General features: G+C 41.3%; 1 protein-coding gene across 4 annotated transcripts in view; it reads left to right on the top strand.

The window, feature by feature from the left end:
• Window positions 1–17,782, top strand: part of COMMD1 (copper metabolism domain containing 1) — a 67,905-nt gene that overhangs the window by 20,059 nt on the left and 30,064 nt on the right. The window contains exon 3 of one of the 4 annotated variants that reach the window (XM_027715755.2): window positions 9,315–9,448. The exons of the other annotated variants lie outside the window; for them this stretch is intronic. Within the exon in view, the coding sequence (XP_027571556.1) occupies window positions 9,315–9,320 (6 nt within the window). The 3' untranslated portion in view covers window positions 9,321–9,448. Of the gene's footprint in view, window positions 1–9,314; window positions 9,449–17,782 lie in introns of those variants that run through there. 4 annotated transcript variants of the gene reach the window in all.

Raw genomic sequence — 17,782 nt, 5'->3', positions numbered from 1 at the left:
AAAATACAAGTAAACTGGGATCCTGCAGAGACAGTATATATTGTTGTAGTCATTCTGTTAGTTTACTTTTCTTCACAGTCTCTGAAAGCTTATCCTTCCTGAGTGCAGACCCTCTGCCTTCCACTCGTGGATCTCTGCAGTGACCAATACAATAATGGTGTGTGGCTTTAGGTTTTTTCCTAACCCCAAAGAAGTGGAGTTTTCTGCTCACAATCTTGAGATTGGAAATGGTTATATTCTATTAGTACCATATGGAGAAAGCTGTTTTAAAAAAAGTTACAGGGAGTACATTATAATGAGTACATTGAGTACATTAGTGAGGAAATGGGAAAAATACCTGTGCTCTTTAAAAAAACGCATCTTTAACTCGGAATCGCTGTTGCATTTCATAAGGGAATTATGTTGTTAGTGACTCTTGGTTTGAAATTGGTTTTTCCCCCAGTAATGGATTGTTACAGTAAGAGCAATGAGCAAGTACATTTATATTTCCTTCACCCTGTGCAGTGACAGTGAGGGAGTGTGAACGTGGAGGAAGAACGCACATTTCCGAGATACTGTAATTTCTCTTACAGAAGAGCCCCACAACAAAATCAAAATGAATTATTTGAGCAATGCAGCTTCATATTTCAAAGGGAAGTGCTTGTGTGAATGCATTTTTTGAACTGCCGTCAAACACAACTTTTGCCTCCTTCGCTGAGGACAGCAGTGAGCTGTCACCAAGTCTGACGCTTGGTGCAAATTAAATAATTTAAATAATTATGTAATCATGGAGCAATTAGCATTGTCACCACTTGAGTAAGAATCTATGTTTATTTTAAAGAGCTGTGGTTTCACATAGTCTTTAGCTTTGGATTTAGTAAGTTCTCTGCTGTAGAGCTTTTGCTTGAGGCAGTCTGCATCAGGCTACACGCTCGTGTGGTGGGCTGAGTTTTGGTAACCCCACATGTGTTTGGGGACTTCCTAGAAAGGTGGTTGCAGAGATTTCTTCTGGAGGTTGAACAAGTAGTTGTTGCATGCTGGATCCAACCTACAAATTTGAAACTGTCGTGTTTTATAGTCTTTATAAATGTATTTTTACTTTATTGGTAGCTCTGTTCTAAAGTTCAAGTTTCGTAGCACATCAAATACACATAAAGTGGTACCTTTCTGCAATTTAACAGAGAATATATTTTCTAAAATGTCAGTCATAGATGGAATTTGGTGAATAGGGAAGATGTAGCTTCACAGAAGAAAGCTGGCTGATGATTCAGGAGTAAATTATTCACAACAGACTTTTCATTTGGACACTTGATAACGGGGGAGTATACAAATGCACTGATATGTAATGAGTTGACATTAATATTTCATGTTTCAGCAGAAGCAAAGAAATGCTCTGTAGAAAATGTACCTTTCCAGAAGTCACTCCGATTATTCTCAATGTCTCTGGATTGCATTTAGATCTCTGCCCAGCAGAAGGCCAGGCTGTTTGGTGGGGCATCTGCTCCTTCTGCTTCAATAAGTAACCTTCCTTCCTGCTTGCCATCTCTGAGTCTTAATCAGTTGGTTCTTTCATGATGGAAAGGCTGTATGTGTGAGACCTAATATGGTTAGAAATGCGGAACTGAGAGTGACTGGTTCATCCTAAATGCCTGTAAACTGAGTTTACATGAATTTTGTTGAATTTCATGAATGTTTTCTCATCAGAGACAGATATTTCTGAGTTTGAGAATCCATCACAACTTGCATTCATTCTTACTAGCCTTGGCATTACTGATAATAGAGAAAAAAGAACCCTTTCCCCTTAGAAACATTGTAATAAGAAACATTTGAAAACACCATGCTCAAACTTTGAAAAATTTGGTTCAGGATCTGTAACTTGCAGTTTGAACTCTTCTTCAGTAAGGCTTTTACAGTAACATTTAAAGTCTCCTTTATGCTGGCGTTGTGGTCTTTACACATCCTGGGTAAAGGCAGATGAACATGCTAGCCATGAAGTGCTTTGCTTTGAAAGCCCATTTTCTTTAACAATATGATTGAAAACAAAATCCTAAAGCAGTTGCACTTTAGCCTGCATTTGCCTTCATCTCATGATATTCAGCGCTCATCACTGCCAGCCCATTCTTCCCTTTTGAACAGCCCATCTTTTCCTTGGCACAGTGGTTTTATCCTCCTGTATCTCTACAACTTGCTGGCTTTCTCTTAAGACATCAGTAGCTACCTGCCCCCTCCTTTATGTCGTTTTTAATCTTGTTCTCCCTCTCTGAGCATCACTGGAAAGCTCTTTTGGCATGAAATTCGAACCGGCCATCAATCTGCCAGGAGGGAGGGCGGAGTGGGCTGGAGCACCATCCTTCTCCTGCCCTTCCTGCCCCTCTGCACCAGCGCTGCTCCATATGGTGAGCAGCTGCTGCTGTGCAATGTTGGCTTACCTGCAGATTTCAGTCACAGATTTATAGCTGACCTTGCCATTAACAGAAAATTAATACCTTGCTTTTGCGCTGTGGCTTGGCATTAAGATTATATTTAAACTTGTTTTATGGACTTTGCCACGTTACTTTCCTCATGAGATGTGCCTCTCCCTCGGGGATGTGTTTTTCCCTAAAGTGTTCTGGGCTGATTTGCCAGTGAGTTTTACTTCCTTGCAGCATTACGTATTTTGCAGTTTAGTATCTGAGACTCATCAGATGTTACAGATTAGCCTGAGAATTTGTTCTTGGCTTTTTTGCTTTTTTTAACAGAGTGGGTATTTTCACATGTGTTTCTCTTCAGTGTTTAAGATACCGGTAATCCATGTAATATCACTTCTGTTGGAATTTTGTTGGATGTTAAAGCATGTTCTGTGAGAAAAGAGTGTTTTCTGCCCTACTTTAACATGAAATTGGGATTCCACCGCAGGATTCTTCCCAGAAAGACCTGAGGATATCACATCAGGATTATGAATTAGAGGAGTTTTCCCCAAAACATTGTGTATCTCTTCTCTTTCTTTTTTAAAACATCTACCTGACAGAGGTGTCACAACAATTAGCTAATAATATACAGTAGATAAATACCATTATATGGCAAATAACAAAAGCTATGTATAAATTAAGAAATTAGGGTTATTTCTTTCAAATTTAAGGGCAGCCTTTCATTCCATATTATTTTTCTGGTCTGAAATGACCAGAGATATGTATCTTCATATAAAACAAGCATCTTTCTTTAAAGAACAGGCAAGCATTAATAACAGACTTTTGATAAATTGAAAATCTAATATGTGGTAGTTCTGACTATATTTTGATTGTCACTTTAAACTCTCCACAGTGAGATAAAATACTTTTTGATGGAAGGACTCGTTCGATGAGGTGCACCTTTACCAGTGAAACAACATATCTGGTGCTGAAAAAATAAGAACTGTCAGCTGGAGTTCACCTTAGATATATCACACCTGATCTCTGCTAATGGCTGGGTCCAGACCTTGGTAATTCAGAGAAAATAATAATAATTCAGGTAATAATTCTATTAATTCAGGAGTGGAAAATGTTCATAAGGAATGTAGACAATTGTCATGTGCTATATGTAGGAGGTAAAATATTACCAGGTCTGGAGCTTGAAATCTCATCAAGTTTTTGTTTGTATGACTATGAAGATTTAATACTTTTTATGTTCTGGGAAGGAGTGAAGGAGGTCTCAAAATAAACTTCTAGAAGATCACATTTTTTCCGACTCATTAATTATGTCTGTTCTACACAAATTCGGGCTGAAATTTCTGTCATCTGCACTATAAACAAATTATGGTTGTTTACAGCATTCACACACGTTGACAAATATTAAAATTGAACATGCTTCCACAGTGTAATAAAAAAAACCTTAGAATTTATCTTCTAAAAATCTCATTACCTTGGTAGGATTGCAGACTGAATGCTGCTGAGGATCTGGTTTCCCCTGGCTACAGTTATCCTCAGCAATAGCTGTCACCGTTGTGGAAAGGTCAGATCAAGAGAACATCATGAGTAAACTCATGCCATGGGGAGGAAGGATTATGGCTGCGCTTGCTTTTGCCTCCGAGTTACTCTGGGTCAGGCTGCTACAGAGATATTGCTGAAAGTGACCTCAGATCATGGTCCTCCAGTCTTTTTTATGTAGAAGCTGTTTGAAAAGACAGACCACTTTTTGTAGTATATCAGCAAAGCGATGCGTAAGGAGATGAAAAGCACTTCTAGATACCCGAACCAAAATAACATCAGCCCGTCCTGCAAAGGGGAAGGAAAAACAACCACCAAACCATTTTTCGTTTCCAGCCATAATCCATCATAATCTTTGTAGTTATTAACATTATCAGAAATATTGTTGCGGTCAAAAATGGGAAAGCACAGGCGTTTTGGAGCCAAATTAATCAACTTAACTTCGATGGGCTTAATATTTCTGTGTGATTAAAATTATAGAACCCGGTAAGTAGAAGTTAGTGGAAAAAAAATCACCTTTGTGGCCAAGCCGAATATAATCACTTGAGCTTTTGTTCACCTTGGAAATTTGTGGGCTGGAGGGAACAGTTACATAAGGCAGTACAGTGCAAAAGCAAATAAAAAATGGAGAGGGCAGCAGGTCACTCGGCACAGAGGAAACTGGAACACAGTTGACTGACTCAACTCAGTTATTTACTTAATCCTCTGCACGGTACTCTCTATAGTCCTTTGCTTCAACAGTTCAGTTTTTGTTACCTTCTTCTGAAAATGAGGAGAAATTTAGGGAACAAGGAGAGAATTTTGTTTTTTGTGGCTCTTGGGATGTGAAATGTGCTGTGTATGTTATGGAGATAAGAGCATTAAATTGAGGTTGTTAAATAACTGTCTGACTCAAACTGTTACTTTTCCACTGTATATATTTAATAGTATTTTTTACCTCATCTGTTCCCATACGAAGCAAGGATATTCTATGATTGATAGTGCTAACAGTTACCATCCTTGTTTATTTGGAAACATATGCATATATGGATGTGCAGGTACACGCATACTCATATATTCCTTGTCAGCTGTCTTTACTCTGGAACTGGATTTGCTGAAGTAGTTAAATAGAAAAATTTATGTCAGACTTAAATATTTTTGATTGTAAAATACAAGCTAAGCTCAGGGTATTACAGGGAAAATTCTGCATTAATTGAAGATGAGCTGTATGAAGAGAGATGGTACTGTAGTGATGCATTTTTACTGCCTTAAATCTGCCTAAATTCAGATTCAGGTTTGGACTCTTGAAATTTTTTACCTTCTCAGACAATACATTGAGATCTTGGACATTGTGACAGGGGACTTGCCATCTGTTGTATATCTCGTGATGTCAACAAATATTTTGCAATCCTAACATCAATCTGGCGTTCTCATGCAGCAATAAAATGTGGCATAGCTTTGATGAAACGCCCTCTAGAGCCGTCTCTTGCAGCCTTGGGATGTATACTGTGATAATTCTGGGAAGGGGCAGCTGGGTTCAGCAGACCTGTCTGTTGAAAATTGTCCCCAGCAAATGTATTTCATCACTCAGCTGTACCTTTTTTGGAGCTGCCACCACATGTTTGAGTTAGTCAGAAGGACCTGTTCTTCCTTCTGCTCTCCAGTCTTACCATCCCTGTGTTGTCTGCTTAATGGCCTTTCTAGAAGTCCTCACCTTGGTTTATGACCAGCTCCCTTGCCCCCAGAAGCAGCTGGTACACTCTTGGAAGCTACCCTTAACTAGCAGCCCCCAATCCTTACCCTGACTCCCCTACTGAAAGCATTCCCATAACTTTTCAACCTTTCCTTCGCTATTCCCGTGGTGCTGGAGTAGGTTACCCTAGAAGTTTGCAGAAGTGCATGCTGGAGATCTTCAAAACTCAAGCTGGCTAAAGTCACTGCAGTCAGGCATATGGTGAGAGTCTCCACCTCAACAGACCTGAGCCTTTAAGGTGAAGTGGATGGTTTCACGCTCCTGGTTTAGTCCAGTTGCTGCGTGTGTTTCAGTTCTGTCTCTTTTCACCAAACGTCACGTGGAAGATTGAGCTGAGCGTGTGTTTCTGTGACTCTTGTACTTTGTGCTTTCTTTCACTGTGAATTCAGGAACTCCTGTGTCGGGAGACAGGGAGTTTAGTTTCAGCAGAAGGAGAGCCATTTTTTGGGAACTGTGATACTGAATATTGTGGGGCAAAAAACTGGCAGCATTTAAAAAGAACACCTTGCAGAAGCTGGATGCAAGGATGGCAGATGACATCCCAAACCTCCACAGCTCTGGCTCTGTTCTCTAATAAGCAAGTTCCTGTGTCACTGATGAGCTTAGAGGATGGTTATGAGCTTCTTCTGCTTCCTCATCACTTTGCATTAACTGGTTAATCCGTAGACCCTAAATTGTATATCCCCCATCACCAAAGGAATTGTTCTGTTTGAAGTAGATTGGCAGAGCAGTTTCTGTGTGACCCTTGTGCTGCTGCTGTTGTGTAAATAATCACAGGTGATCACACTGTCTGTGCAATTCCCTACCACCATGGACTTGGAGCTGTGTGGAGACAGCAAACATGCAAATGAAAGCATTGCATTTGCACAAAATGCCACGTGCAGACTGGCACCATTTGGCTGCGTGACCATGCAGCAAAACTAGTCTTTAATTGAAGTGAAATGTAGTGTAAGGCTTGCAAAGATGGAGCTTTAATGTGTGCAGTGGAAGGTCTTTAGGATTTGCAGAAGGTGAGATAAAACTGAAACAGAAAAGGTGGATTAAAAGATACTACCATTTCTCATTTTACTAGTGCCAAGCCTGGGGCAGGAGCCAGAGGGGACCACACTTGCCTGACGTGATCAGTTCCTGGCTTATTAGAAAGCAACTTTGCAATGCAAAGATTGGATCTCTTTGCTGCCATGTTGGCAGCTGTCAAGGACTAACAAGCAGCATGTAGTTTGGGTGTGGAAGTGAATGTGTTCTGTTTTCTAAACTAATTTTTCTTGGGATAAATATATTTTGTTGAAAATATTTAACGTAGGAGGCCTTCAAAGAAGGGAAGCATAGTTGAAGGACTGAAAATTGTAATCTCCACTAGCATCTTTTTAACAAAAGTCAGAAGTTTTGCATGATTTTCAAAAAACATTTTAAAAGCAGCAAATTGCTGGAGAGCCTGTATACAACAAATCAAAGCCTCTTTGCCATTTAGCTCTGGTGATGTTGTCCATCTGTGTTCTTCAGAGGACTTGAGTATCAACATTAACAAGTAATTTGTTCTTAGAAAACTCGGGGGAAAAAGGAGTCTTTGTGAACGTAAGTGCCCACTGCATTGGCTGACAAAGCATCTTGTTTTTACAGGCCTAGCCTGGCCAAATACATTTAAAATTGTTGTTTTGCCAGTTGGCCAGGCTTCCCCTCCTTGACACTATGCCATGTTGCTGCTGAAAAATGCTTTGGAGATCATTTCAGGTTTGTCATGGTCTCTTTTGAGATCCCTGTGTATTAGCATTCAGGGATGTACATTGGAACAGGTTCTCAATTTATTTTGATTAGGAAGAGCTATTGCAGGAGAAGGTATCAGAAGACACAAAATCAGAAAGCTGGCACATAATTGGGGAGAAGCACTTGTAACTTACACTCTTCTTTGCTGCTTAATCCTTTGGATTCTATTTATTCTGTCTTAAATATACATATATATATACTTTTTATAAAAACTGGACTCCAGCTTTGGCTGTGCAAGAACTGATGCAACAGAAGAAACAACACAGTCCACAGTGGCAAAGCAAAACCACCACAAACTGTACCATTAAACTTGCCGTGTTTCTCAGCATGTATTAGCTTTTTGAGGGAAGAATGAACCTGTGTCACTTCTGTTGAGCAGTGTGTGTGTTATCTGCCTGCAGTTTTGTTTTTCCACCTTTCTTCATGAATTGAATTCCCACAGGGTGAACAGTTCTGTGAAAACATCAGGTAGCAGAAGACATGAGCAGAGGGAGAATGCAATTTGTGGGTAGTACTCTGTGTAATCCATTCATTGAGCAGATATTTCTGTTCTAAGTTCTAGTAAACTCTGACTTTCCATCCTTCTTGTGCCTCTACTCATATGTCTCATCCTAGTTAAAAAGGAAAAAAAGATAAACTTATCTTTTTTCCTTTCCTTTTCTTCTTATCATTGCATATACAAAATCCCTGACTGAGTGATTTTACAGGCTGGAATTTGCTGGTGTACAAAGCTGTCCTTGGAAATTGGTAACTGAGCACTAATGCTGAGACACTGTGAGCTCCCTGTACAGAAATGTAGTTAATCCACATGTGAAGTACTTGGAATACTTGTCCGTGTTTGGATATAAGCGAACTCCCACTGGTGCTGCAGTTGCTCTTGCTGCTTTATACTACCAGCAGTGCTACCTAGGGACTTCTAGATGCCAGCAAAGAAATTTTGGAAGAGGCTCATGCACTTTCCCAAGAGAATTAATTAAGGCTGTAGGCAACAAGGCTTTTTTTGCAGGTACCAATTTCCATGTTTTATTGGTCAGGTTTTCAGCACATGACTGGTGGGAATTTGCACTGAAGAAGTTCAAACATTTCATCTCCATTTGCAGGCTCACTTACCTTAAATGGATTTGTCTGTGCCTTAGTATTCTGGCTTCATCTTGTTAAAAACATAGACTAAAAGAAAGGCAGTAAATAGAACTGCCACAGAAAATCACGTGTGGGTCTGAGTTGGTTGTTTTAGGTTTCAGGTCTTGCTGTGAGGCGGACTTGAAAATTTCCCCACCTTTGCTATTTGTTCTCACCCTTGCGCTCCCCCAGCAGTGACATGTTTATGGAACTGAAAGGGGTTGACTGAGTCCAAATGAAATTTTTTTGTTCCCTCCCCACCCTTTTGTTTTTTCGCCCAGATTATTTTTGGTGTGGATCAATTTGAGTGGGGGCAAAATTGAGCAAAATAAATTGAGAACTCTGCCTTGCCTTGAAAAAAAATGCTCATTTAAGCGTACATCTTCAAAGATCCACCATTTTAAATCCTTGCTAGTGATCTGTTGAACAGAAACGAGGCAGCTTTCCTTGAACACTGAGGATAACTTCTCTGAAGCACCAGTTTGTCTTCAGAGAATGGAGGAGGAATAGCAAATGAGAGACACGGCTGTTGGATGAGTTTTGTATTGTAGACTTTCTCTGGAGAAGTGTGGAAAAGGTATCTGATATGGAAATGATTTAAAATGGTATCTGGAGGTGGGAATATGCTAAGATTGCAAGAACAGGGGAATCTTGGTATTTTAACAGTGTTGTTATTCTTTGTTTCTAGAAAATTCCTCAGCTGTATACATTTGTGACAGCACTAATGAGAAACATAATTGAAATACTGATCCTATTACTTGTCTGATTATTTTGTCTAGTGCTAGGTTGGAAGTATGGCAAGCTGAACCACAGCCTGGCTGAGTTTCCTGGAGTGATGCTCTAAGTCTGGGAACAGCAAGAGAGTCCTGACTTACAGCTTTAACAAATAAACTGGTTTATTGTTTGGTTGGTTGATTATTTGTTTTTCATTCAATGGTTACAAGAAGTTGGTTGCTGTCAACAATTTCATCCTCAAATATCTTTGTCTGATTCCTTGCGTGCATCTGTTCTGGTTTTTTTTGTTTTTTTTTTTTCTTGTTTTGAAAATGCTCACTGAGACAGTGTGGTGAAGCATAAATTTCCCTGCTTTTCTCTGAAAGGAGATGGTTGGGAGGAGGTCACTGGCAAGTGCTTTTGGTTAAGACATCATTGTCCTATATACTACTTGAGGAAATTACTACTTTGAACATAATTCCAAGAGCAAATCCTCTTCATTTAGAAAGAGATCTTTAGTCTCTTTGTGGACTTACAAAAGATACAAAACAATCCTTTGATTAATAAACCTCTTGAAGCTGTAATTTTGCATAGACCTTGACAAAGAGGTTTTTTTTTTCTGTTCTCCTTTCAAATTATCAGTTGCAAAACTCCAGAAAGATAATCAGACATGCAAATCTTCAATATATTTTTAGTTCAACTCACTGATGTATATTCATTAATATGTTAATAAGACAATGAAAGCATAATTTAAATTGCATATGCTTAATTTGGTTAATAAATGTTTTAAACATAGTCCCAATTTTAAAAGTAGCCATACTTGATGCCAATTTTTCAGTTAAGTTTCCTTTTTTTTTCTTTTAAGTCATGAGGAGGGTATAAAATCTCTTGGTTTATGTACAAAAATAACTTTCTAGTGCTTTTTACCCCGATCCTGCACAACCAAAGGATCTCTTTGCTGAGAATCTCTCCTCCTTGTGTACATTGCCACATTCCTAATGCTGGAATTGTAATAAATTGCATCCATGGAGACCGAGTGAAGATTATGGCATTGTAATTTGAGTTCCCGGACTGCATTAGGTGGAGTTAGATAGGCAGATACGAGATGAAAAGAATAAAGTTTCCTCGTGTCCTAATATGGCCAAGCTCCACCAATGCAAATGAGGGACGTGCTTGCCCTGTATTTAATTTGCAGTGGCCTAACCAAATGAGATATTCACAAATTACTGCTGGAATTAGAATAAATTCTCGGTCAGCTTCTGAATCTTGGTTGAACATGCAAAGCTGCTATAATATCCAGATTTTTTTTTAAGCCTCTGAAGTGGTATTTGAATGCTTACAGGCAATAAACTTTTCAGTCAATTGATTCCATTTCTGTTGAATTGTCCTCAAAAGTGAAGCTCTGCTTTAAGAACTATTAAAAAATTTCATTCCATTTAACCTGTAAATATGCCACAGGACTTGAGAAAATTAGTTTGATAATTGCTTTTTTTTTGGAAGACTTCAGCCTGGAAGGCAGCATCTTAAAAGAACTCGGCGTTGGGGAGAGTCTCTAACGTATCCAGTTAGAGCCAGTTACACTGGCGTGGCTTACTTGCTCTGAAGTAATGAGGTATGACAGATCATGAGTGCAGTGCATCATGGTCACAACCAATAACCCCTTTCAGAAAATTACATTTCTGCTCTAAGCAGTCATTCTGAGTTATCTGCAGCTAATTTTAAACTGCCTGCTTTTATGGAAATGGAGCTCTTGCTTTTCCCAGTAAATATCACCATGATGCTCCGAGACAGCTATGAAGTGCAACTGTCTGGGAGAAAGCTCAAGTCTGATCAAACTTAATTAGACTGGAACCTGTTCCTGCCTACAAATATCTTGATTATACGATGAGAACAAACACAACACTTGACAAAATTGGCTTTTGTGATACGTACTGCTGTGAGAACGTGAAAAAGAGGTGTTGGATTCACATGCTCTTTCTCATTGAAGATTCAAGCTGAGCAATTAGCCACGTCTGCATCCAGCTGGTCACCCAGAGCTCACCAGAGAGGACATGGAGAAACCCAGGCTGTTTGAGGGAACAATAAACCTGGTTTGGTGTAGGTGTCTGCTTTGGATTATTCCATCAAAGAATTTGTATGGACTCCAAAAGAAAGCAAGCATTACTAGGTCAGCTCTAGGAGCCCAGGATTTGGTGAGGCAAATTCCACCCTCTGTCTAAACTGCATAGTGATTAATGATAGCTTGACAACTGCTCTTCTTAACTGAATGGTACAGATAAAACCTCGTCGCTTTGTTCAGCTCAGGGCAGAGGAGGCAAAGTGTCTCAGCCTTCATTTTCTGGGAGGCAAAAGCAGAAGAGAAATGCAGCACCTCCATTTATATTGTGGGAAGTGTAGTTGAGTGCATGTCATTAAGCTGTCAGCCAAAAAAGTGCAGGCTGCTCAGTGAGAGACCTGCATTTGCCTTAAATCAAAACTCTTGGGGTAAAATTAATGCAAGTTATAAAAGAAATTATAAAGAAAACCTCTTTAAATGTGCATTTCTTTTTTAAAGTCAAATGAAACAGGCATTAAAAGCAGAATTACTTGCAGGTTTAAGCATACCAAATGCTTTGCATGACAGTTAACAGCACAGATAAGCTGTGATCCAAGAGCACTGAAGTATCATCACGTTCTGGATGTGTTGGTTCATAACTTTCCTCTATAAGTCAAGCTTAGTGGATGCTAAGGCAGGAGAAACAGAAGAAAGACAGTACCTGCAGCTGAGAGCAAGGATTAGAAAGATGATGGACAAATAGAGCAGTGTCAAGGGCTTGAAGCTTCTCTCCAGGGAAGGGGACAGTGAAGAAGAGAGGCTTGTTTTTCCAGGCACAGAGCCTGAAGATCAAAAAGACTCACTCACCTCTGAAGGAGACTGTTCTCCAGAGCTGCTGGAGGAGAGCTTAGTTTGAGGGACTTTTGTGTTGGATGATGCTGTCACATCCCGGTGGCCTTTGAGTTTCTTGGGGGATGTTGGCTTTGTGCAGAAGCTACCTGGTAAAAAAACTGTGCTTAGCAGATCTTTGTATTTTATTCTAAACCATCAACTTTTTCTCTTTTTCTTTCAAAGAGCATTGGATGTTGCTTTTCTTCTTCTTTGGAAGAGGATTTTTGGAAGGGGCTGTCAGAGGTGCGATGCCGCTCTCCAAGCCTGCGACACAGCCTCGTTCCTTCTGCCCCTTTTTGCGCGTCTCTTGCACCCCCTGTTTGCATGAGAGCTTGTAGAGCTCTCTTCAAATTCTTCTGGGTCTTAGGAGAGAGATTTCAGTTCATGCTTTTCTCTCAGGGCAGCATTCAGAGCACCTGGCCGGAGGGCTGAGGATGGTGAGTACTTTTATGTGCAGACGGGGTGTGTGAGATTTGCCATCAGCCAGGACCTTGCACGTGACTTCAAATGCTTGTTGTGCTCTGGGTCAGCCTGGCTTGTGATCTCCCATCCTAAGAAGTGACAGCAGTGTCCAACAACTCGCTCGGAGGACAGAGCTTTCTCCTTCAGGCAGGGAGTTGTCACCAGGGCTTTCCCTTTGCTGTCTCACTGCCTTCCCCATTTGGCACCATTCCCTGCCTGAGCACAGCTCCTCTGCACCCTCCTTTCTTCTGTGCCCTTTGCTTGGCTCTGGTTGTGTGTTTGTTTTCTCTCCCACACTGCATGTTTCATTCACTGCCCAGAATAATAAGGGGTTTGTTGAAAGGGTGCTGTTAAGTAATTTGTCTTCTTCATTCATTCTCTCTTTATTTAACATTTGTTTTCAGTGTGCATTGAATATAAAATTATTAATTCCACCGTGGTTTATTTTAATAGTAGTTATTGTTTTGGAGGCTCCTATAGAACCTCTATTACTGCCATAAAAAACTCATAAGTAAATACTTATAATCGGTTATGATACTATTATAATTCCCATTTCCAGGATACAGTCTGAAGGCAGAGAACTAAACCACAAGGATTTCCACTAATTTTCGTGCACAGATTGAAAAACCCTCAGCCCAAGTTCCCAGAATGCAGAGCCTTCGTGGTGTCACCAGTGACTGTGCACCCACAGCGGTGACAGACATCAGTCCTTCTGCAAACCAGACCCCAAGTGCCTCAGACTGAGCCTGGAAAAAAACAGGCAACACACAGTGAGTGATCACCTGGAAAAATGTGGGCTTGGACCTCCTCTGTGCACGCAAGAACGTTTACCTGTGTGCACATACGTTTGTGTAATGGTTCCTTGTGCTATAAAGGCAGAACACTCACGATATCCATAAGCCACTGGAGAAAACATTAGTGGGATTTCTCCAGCCAAAGAAAATCTGAGGTGGACATGCATGGGAGCAGATCATTAATAACTCCCCATGCAAAATCTGGGAAATGGCTTTTAGTGCTTCTCTTTCCTTTCCCTGTTGTTAGAACCTGAGTCAAACGCTGCCTTTTATCTGAAGTGGATTCCTCAGGGACTCGTGCTCCATGCCAGTCTATGTATTATTCAGCCTCATCCTTTTCTTAACATCTTGCCTTTTCCAGATTTTCAGTTGTGAGGCAATAGCATTTTATACCTAGTGAAATGTAATCATTTGGTTATATTGTATGCACTCTTATCAAGAAGGTGAATCTCAGGCCTCTCTAAAGGTGTAGGCAATCATGCAGAAAAATCTAATTTATGCTGGTGTAGTAGGATAGATGTAATGCACCTGTGATTTTGGAAACCAGAGCCTGCCCAGCTGCCACTGAAGTGCATCCTGGGTGGGTACTTTCTTTTTTTTCTTGAATAAAGTGAGTATTTTGTAAGACTGGAAAGCTGGGCAGGAAAGACATTACAGAGCGATTAGCACTGAGCTGTGTTTGGCTGAGGAAGAGCCTGTCATCTCTGACAGGGGAGACAGGTTGTTTTCCTTGGAACATCTGTCGAAGATGTAGCAAGCCAAGATGGGGGATTTGTTTTGAGATACTGCTTTTTGAACTGATAGGCCATCACTTGAACATTGCCTGGGCATCAGTTATGATGAGTTCACTGGTAGACAGGGGACTATTTCCAGGGTAGGTGCTACATCAGGGACTGCTTGAGAACAGTCAGTAGGAGTAGCAGAGTCCAGCAGAGATGTCCGAGTCCTGGTGTGGGCTTGGAGTCCAGCAGGTCCTGAGGTGCAGATCACCTCTGGGCAGCAGCAGTGTATGCCTTGCTGATGTGAGTCTTGCTGTTTCTCCCTTGCCTTTCTCTGCTGCTTCTGTTTCATTTCTTCTGCCTCTCTTCTTTTCCCTTCTGCCCCCGTGCCCTCAAGGTGCTGTTCTGCCTCTTTCCTCCGTCTTTCGTTCCCTTGACTTCATCTTCAAACTTAGTTCCTTGCTTTGTTTCAGCAGAGGTGCTGAGTGTTTTTTGTCTTTATTGGAGTTATGTAACACAGCAAAGGACCACAAACTGTCCCAGGTTAAAGCTGCCCGTGACTACATGAAGGTATGGAGGCTGTCCTGGGGAAGGTTCAGGTTTACAAGGTGTCTCCATGTTCTGTTGCTTTATGTTATTTGTATTGAGACCAGTGATGTGTTATGAAAACAGCACGTTGTTCTTTCTCTGTGGCACAGCTTATTTTTCTGGGAAACTGTGAATAGGTTGTGTTCTTAGGGTTGTATGTGGTTTGGTGGTTTTTTTCTTTGAAGCAGTGTATGAAATCTTCACTTGAAACTGTGTGTGAAACTCTTTGCCTGTACTACTTGTGTGAATTTAGTGAACTGCAATATCAAAGCAGGGCTTTAAAAACAAGGATGGAATATAGAGGAATTACTTGTCACCTGCATCTTCTAATATATTTGAAATAATGAGCTTTATGTGATGCATTTATGTAGCTAAGCTGTTTAAATTTTGTTCATGATGATGATTATACTGAGAATCAGCTTTGCTGGTTGAGGTACACATGAGCACAGCTGGGGCTTATTACCCTGGAGACTTGATTAGAATTGGGCAGGGGGCAGCTTAAAAGTGAACACATTTGCATTTTAAGTGAGCTGTGGTTGCAGTGGAGATGTGCAAACTGCTGTCGGTTACAATTGTACGTCAGTCTGTGCCAGTGGTATCGCACGCTGGTGGCGCGACTCGGGGCTCCGGGGTGCACGAGGACACTGCTGCTTCTTTCTGATGTTTTTTCCCCTTTGGGCTAGTGAATCATGTGGCAATCTCAGCTTCAAACAGGATGCTGTCAAGGGGTTTAATAGATTTACCGAGAGAATCGATTGTGCACACACTGGATGAAGTCTTCAGATGCCTCATTAAATATCACCAAACCAAAGGGCCATCATCTCTTCTCCTCTCCTCTCCTCTCCTCCTCCCCGTACTTCATCTGTCATCTGTAGCCTGCACTGAAGCCTTCCTCTTTAGACCTTTACTTTTGAGTTGGCCTTACTTGAAAATAAATGTTGAGAGCTGAAGATGGACGTACATGAACAAATGGGTCCATTTATTTAGAGAAGACCAGCTCTGCATGTTGCATATTGAAATAATTATTTTTTTTTTCCTTTCCACGGTGGTAAACATGCTTAACTCTACGAGCATTGCTCATGCAAAGGACAGCATCCTTTTGACACTCAGTGATGTTTTTGATGGAGGGAAGAGTTGGGTCACCATGTTGTTTTGTGCTGAAAACTAACATATTCAAATCTCTTACACTTGAAATGATGAAGATGCCTTTTGTCCATAGTTTCTCACTCCTCTGTTACAAACACACCTTCATCTTTTAGGCTTGTGTTTAGCCTTTAGACTTGGCTGGGACTATAACTCAGGACAAATCAGGTGAAAAGCAATGAGTCAGATGTTGAGGAAAAGATGTGGCTTTTTTTTAACCAGAGCAAAGTGCTTTACATGGACAGTCTATATTTCTGGATAAGCAGGAGGACATTTTCATGTCCTTCCAGGGTATTTTTTGGTATTAAAGTAGTAGCATAAACAGAAGAAATATGTTTTACGGTCATGGGTTTATTACATCACTAAGAAGTTGCCTTCATGGCACTGTAAGTGCTGTGCTATGCTCATGGGCCAAGAAAGTCACACTTTAAGAAGCTAATGGCATGTCTCTGTACCCCTGATAAATTCTGAATATATTTGTTTTCATGTGCAGCCTTCCACTTGCATAAACATCTGGGTAAAACAAGCTATTCTGTCTTTTTCTGCTTTTCACTTTGTCTCCTCTCGCCTCTTACCTCTGAAATTTTCGCTCTGGTTTGAGTCATTGGAACGTGTTGGGTACTCATGTAGCTCACCCCCTCACATACATACATGCCCATGGCCTTTTTTTGGAAACTTGTGTTCAAACTCACACAGCTGTGTGTGGGTGTGCCAGGAGCAAATTATCAATTACTGACACCCAGAAAAATTTCCAGAGTGGAGGAGGCCCTGGAGATAGATACCCAGAGAGTATTTCTTCTGAGGTTCCTGCAGGGACAGAATTCTGTATGGGCTGTAGTGAACGGGGTGACATCAGGCTGGCAACTGGTCACTAGTGGGGTTCCAGAGGGCTCCGTCCTAGACCCTGTGCTCTTCAACATCTTCATAAATGCCTTGGACACAGGACTGGAAGGGATACTAAGTAAGTTTGTCGCTGGTACTGAATTGGGAGGAGCTCTCTCCCTTCAAGGCAGAGAAGCCTTGAAGAGAGACCTGGACAAAGGGCTGGAGAGTCACCATCTCTGTGAAGTTTAACAAAGACAAGTGCTCGATTCTGCACCTGGGATGGGGCAGTCCTGGAGAGCAACTGCAGGAAGGGACCTGGGGATCCTGGTCGATGGCAAGTTCAACATGAGTCAGCAGTGCTTGGCAGCCAGGAGGGCCAACTGTGTCCGGGGGAGCATCAGGCAAAGCATCACCATCTGGTCAAGGGAGGGGATTGTCCTGCTCTGCTCTGCACTGGGGCGGCCTCACCTTGAATATTGTGGGAGTTTTGGGCACCACAATGTAAGAAGGATATTAAGCTATTTAATCTAGAGTGTCCAAAGGAGGGCAGGAAAGATGATGAAGGGCCATGTGAGGAGTGGCTCAGGGCACTTGGTGACTGAGGGGAGACCTCACTGCAGTTACAACTTCCTTGTGAGGGACAAAGGAGGGGCAGGCACTGATCTCTTCTCTGTGGTGACAAGTGACAGGACCCGAGGGAATGGCCTGAAGTTGTGTCAGGGGAGATTTAGGTTGGATATTAGGAAGAGGTTCTTCATCCATAGGGTGGTTGGGTGCTGGAACAGCCTCCCCAGGGAAGTGGTTGCAGCACCAGGTGTGTCTGAGTTCGAGAGGCATTTGGACAATATTCTCAGGGTGTGACTCTTGGGGCTGTACTGTGCAGGGCCAGGAGTCGCACTTTGATGATCCTTGTAAGTCCCTTCCAAATCAGAATACTCTGTGATAATGGAAATCCAGTAGGCACTAGAAAAGAAATGCAGAGGGCTGCTTTACTTGTGTTGGTACCAATGCTATCTGTGTTCCCCTCGGTTTATTTCTATGTTATTAAACATGTCACATTTGGGTAGTAATTCTAA

This window comes from Pipra filicauda, unplaced genomic scaffold, assembly GCF_003945595.2.
Source record: "Pipra filicauda isolate LSUMZ 115617 unplaced genomic scaffold, ASM394559v2 scaffold109_size3271384_pilon, whole genome shotgun sequence".
NCBI lineage: Eukaryota > Metazoa > Chordata > Aves > Passeriformes > Pipridae > Pipra > Pipra filicauda.
This window is presented reverse-complemented; position numbering and strand designations above follow the sequence as displayed.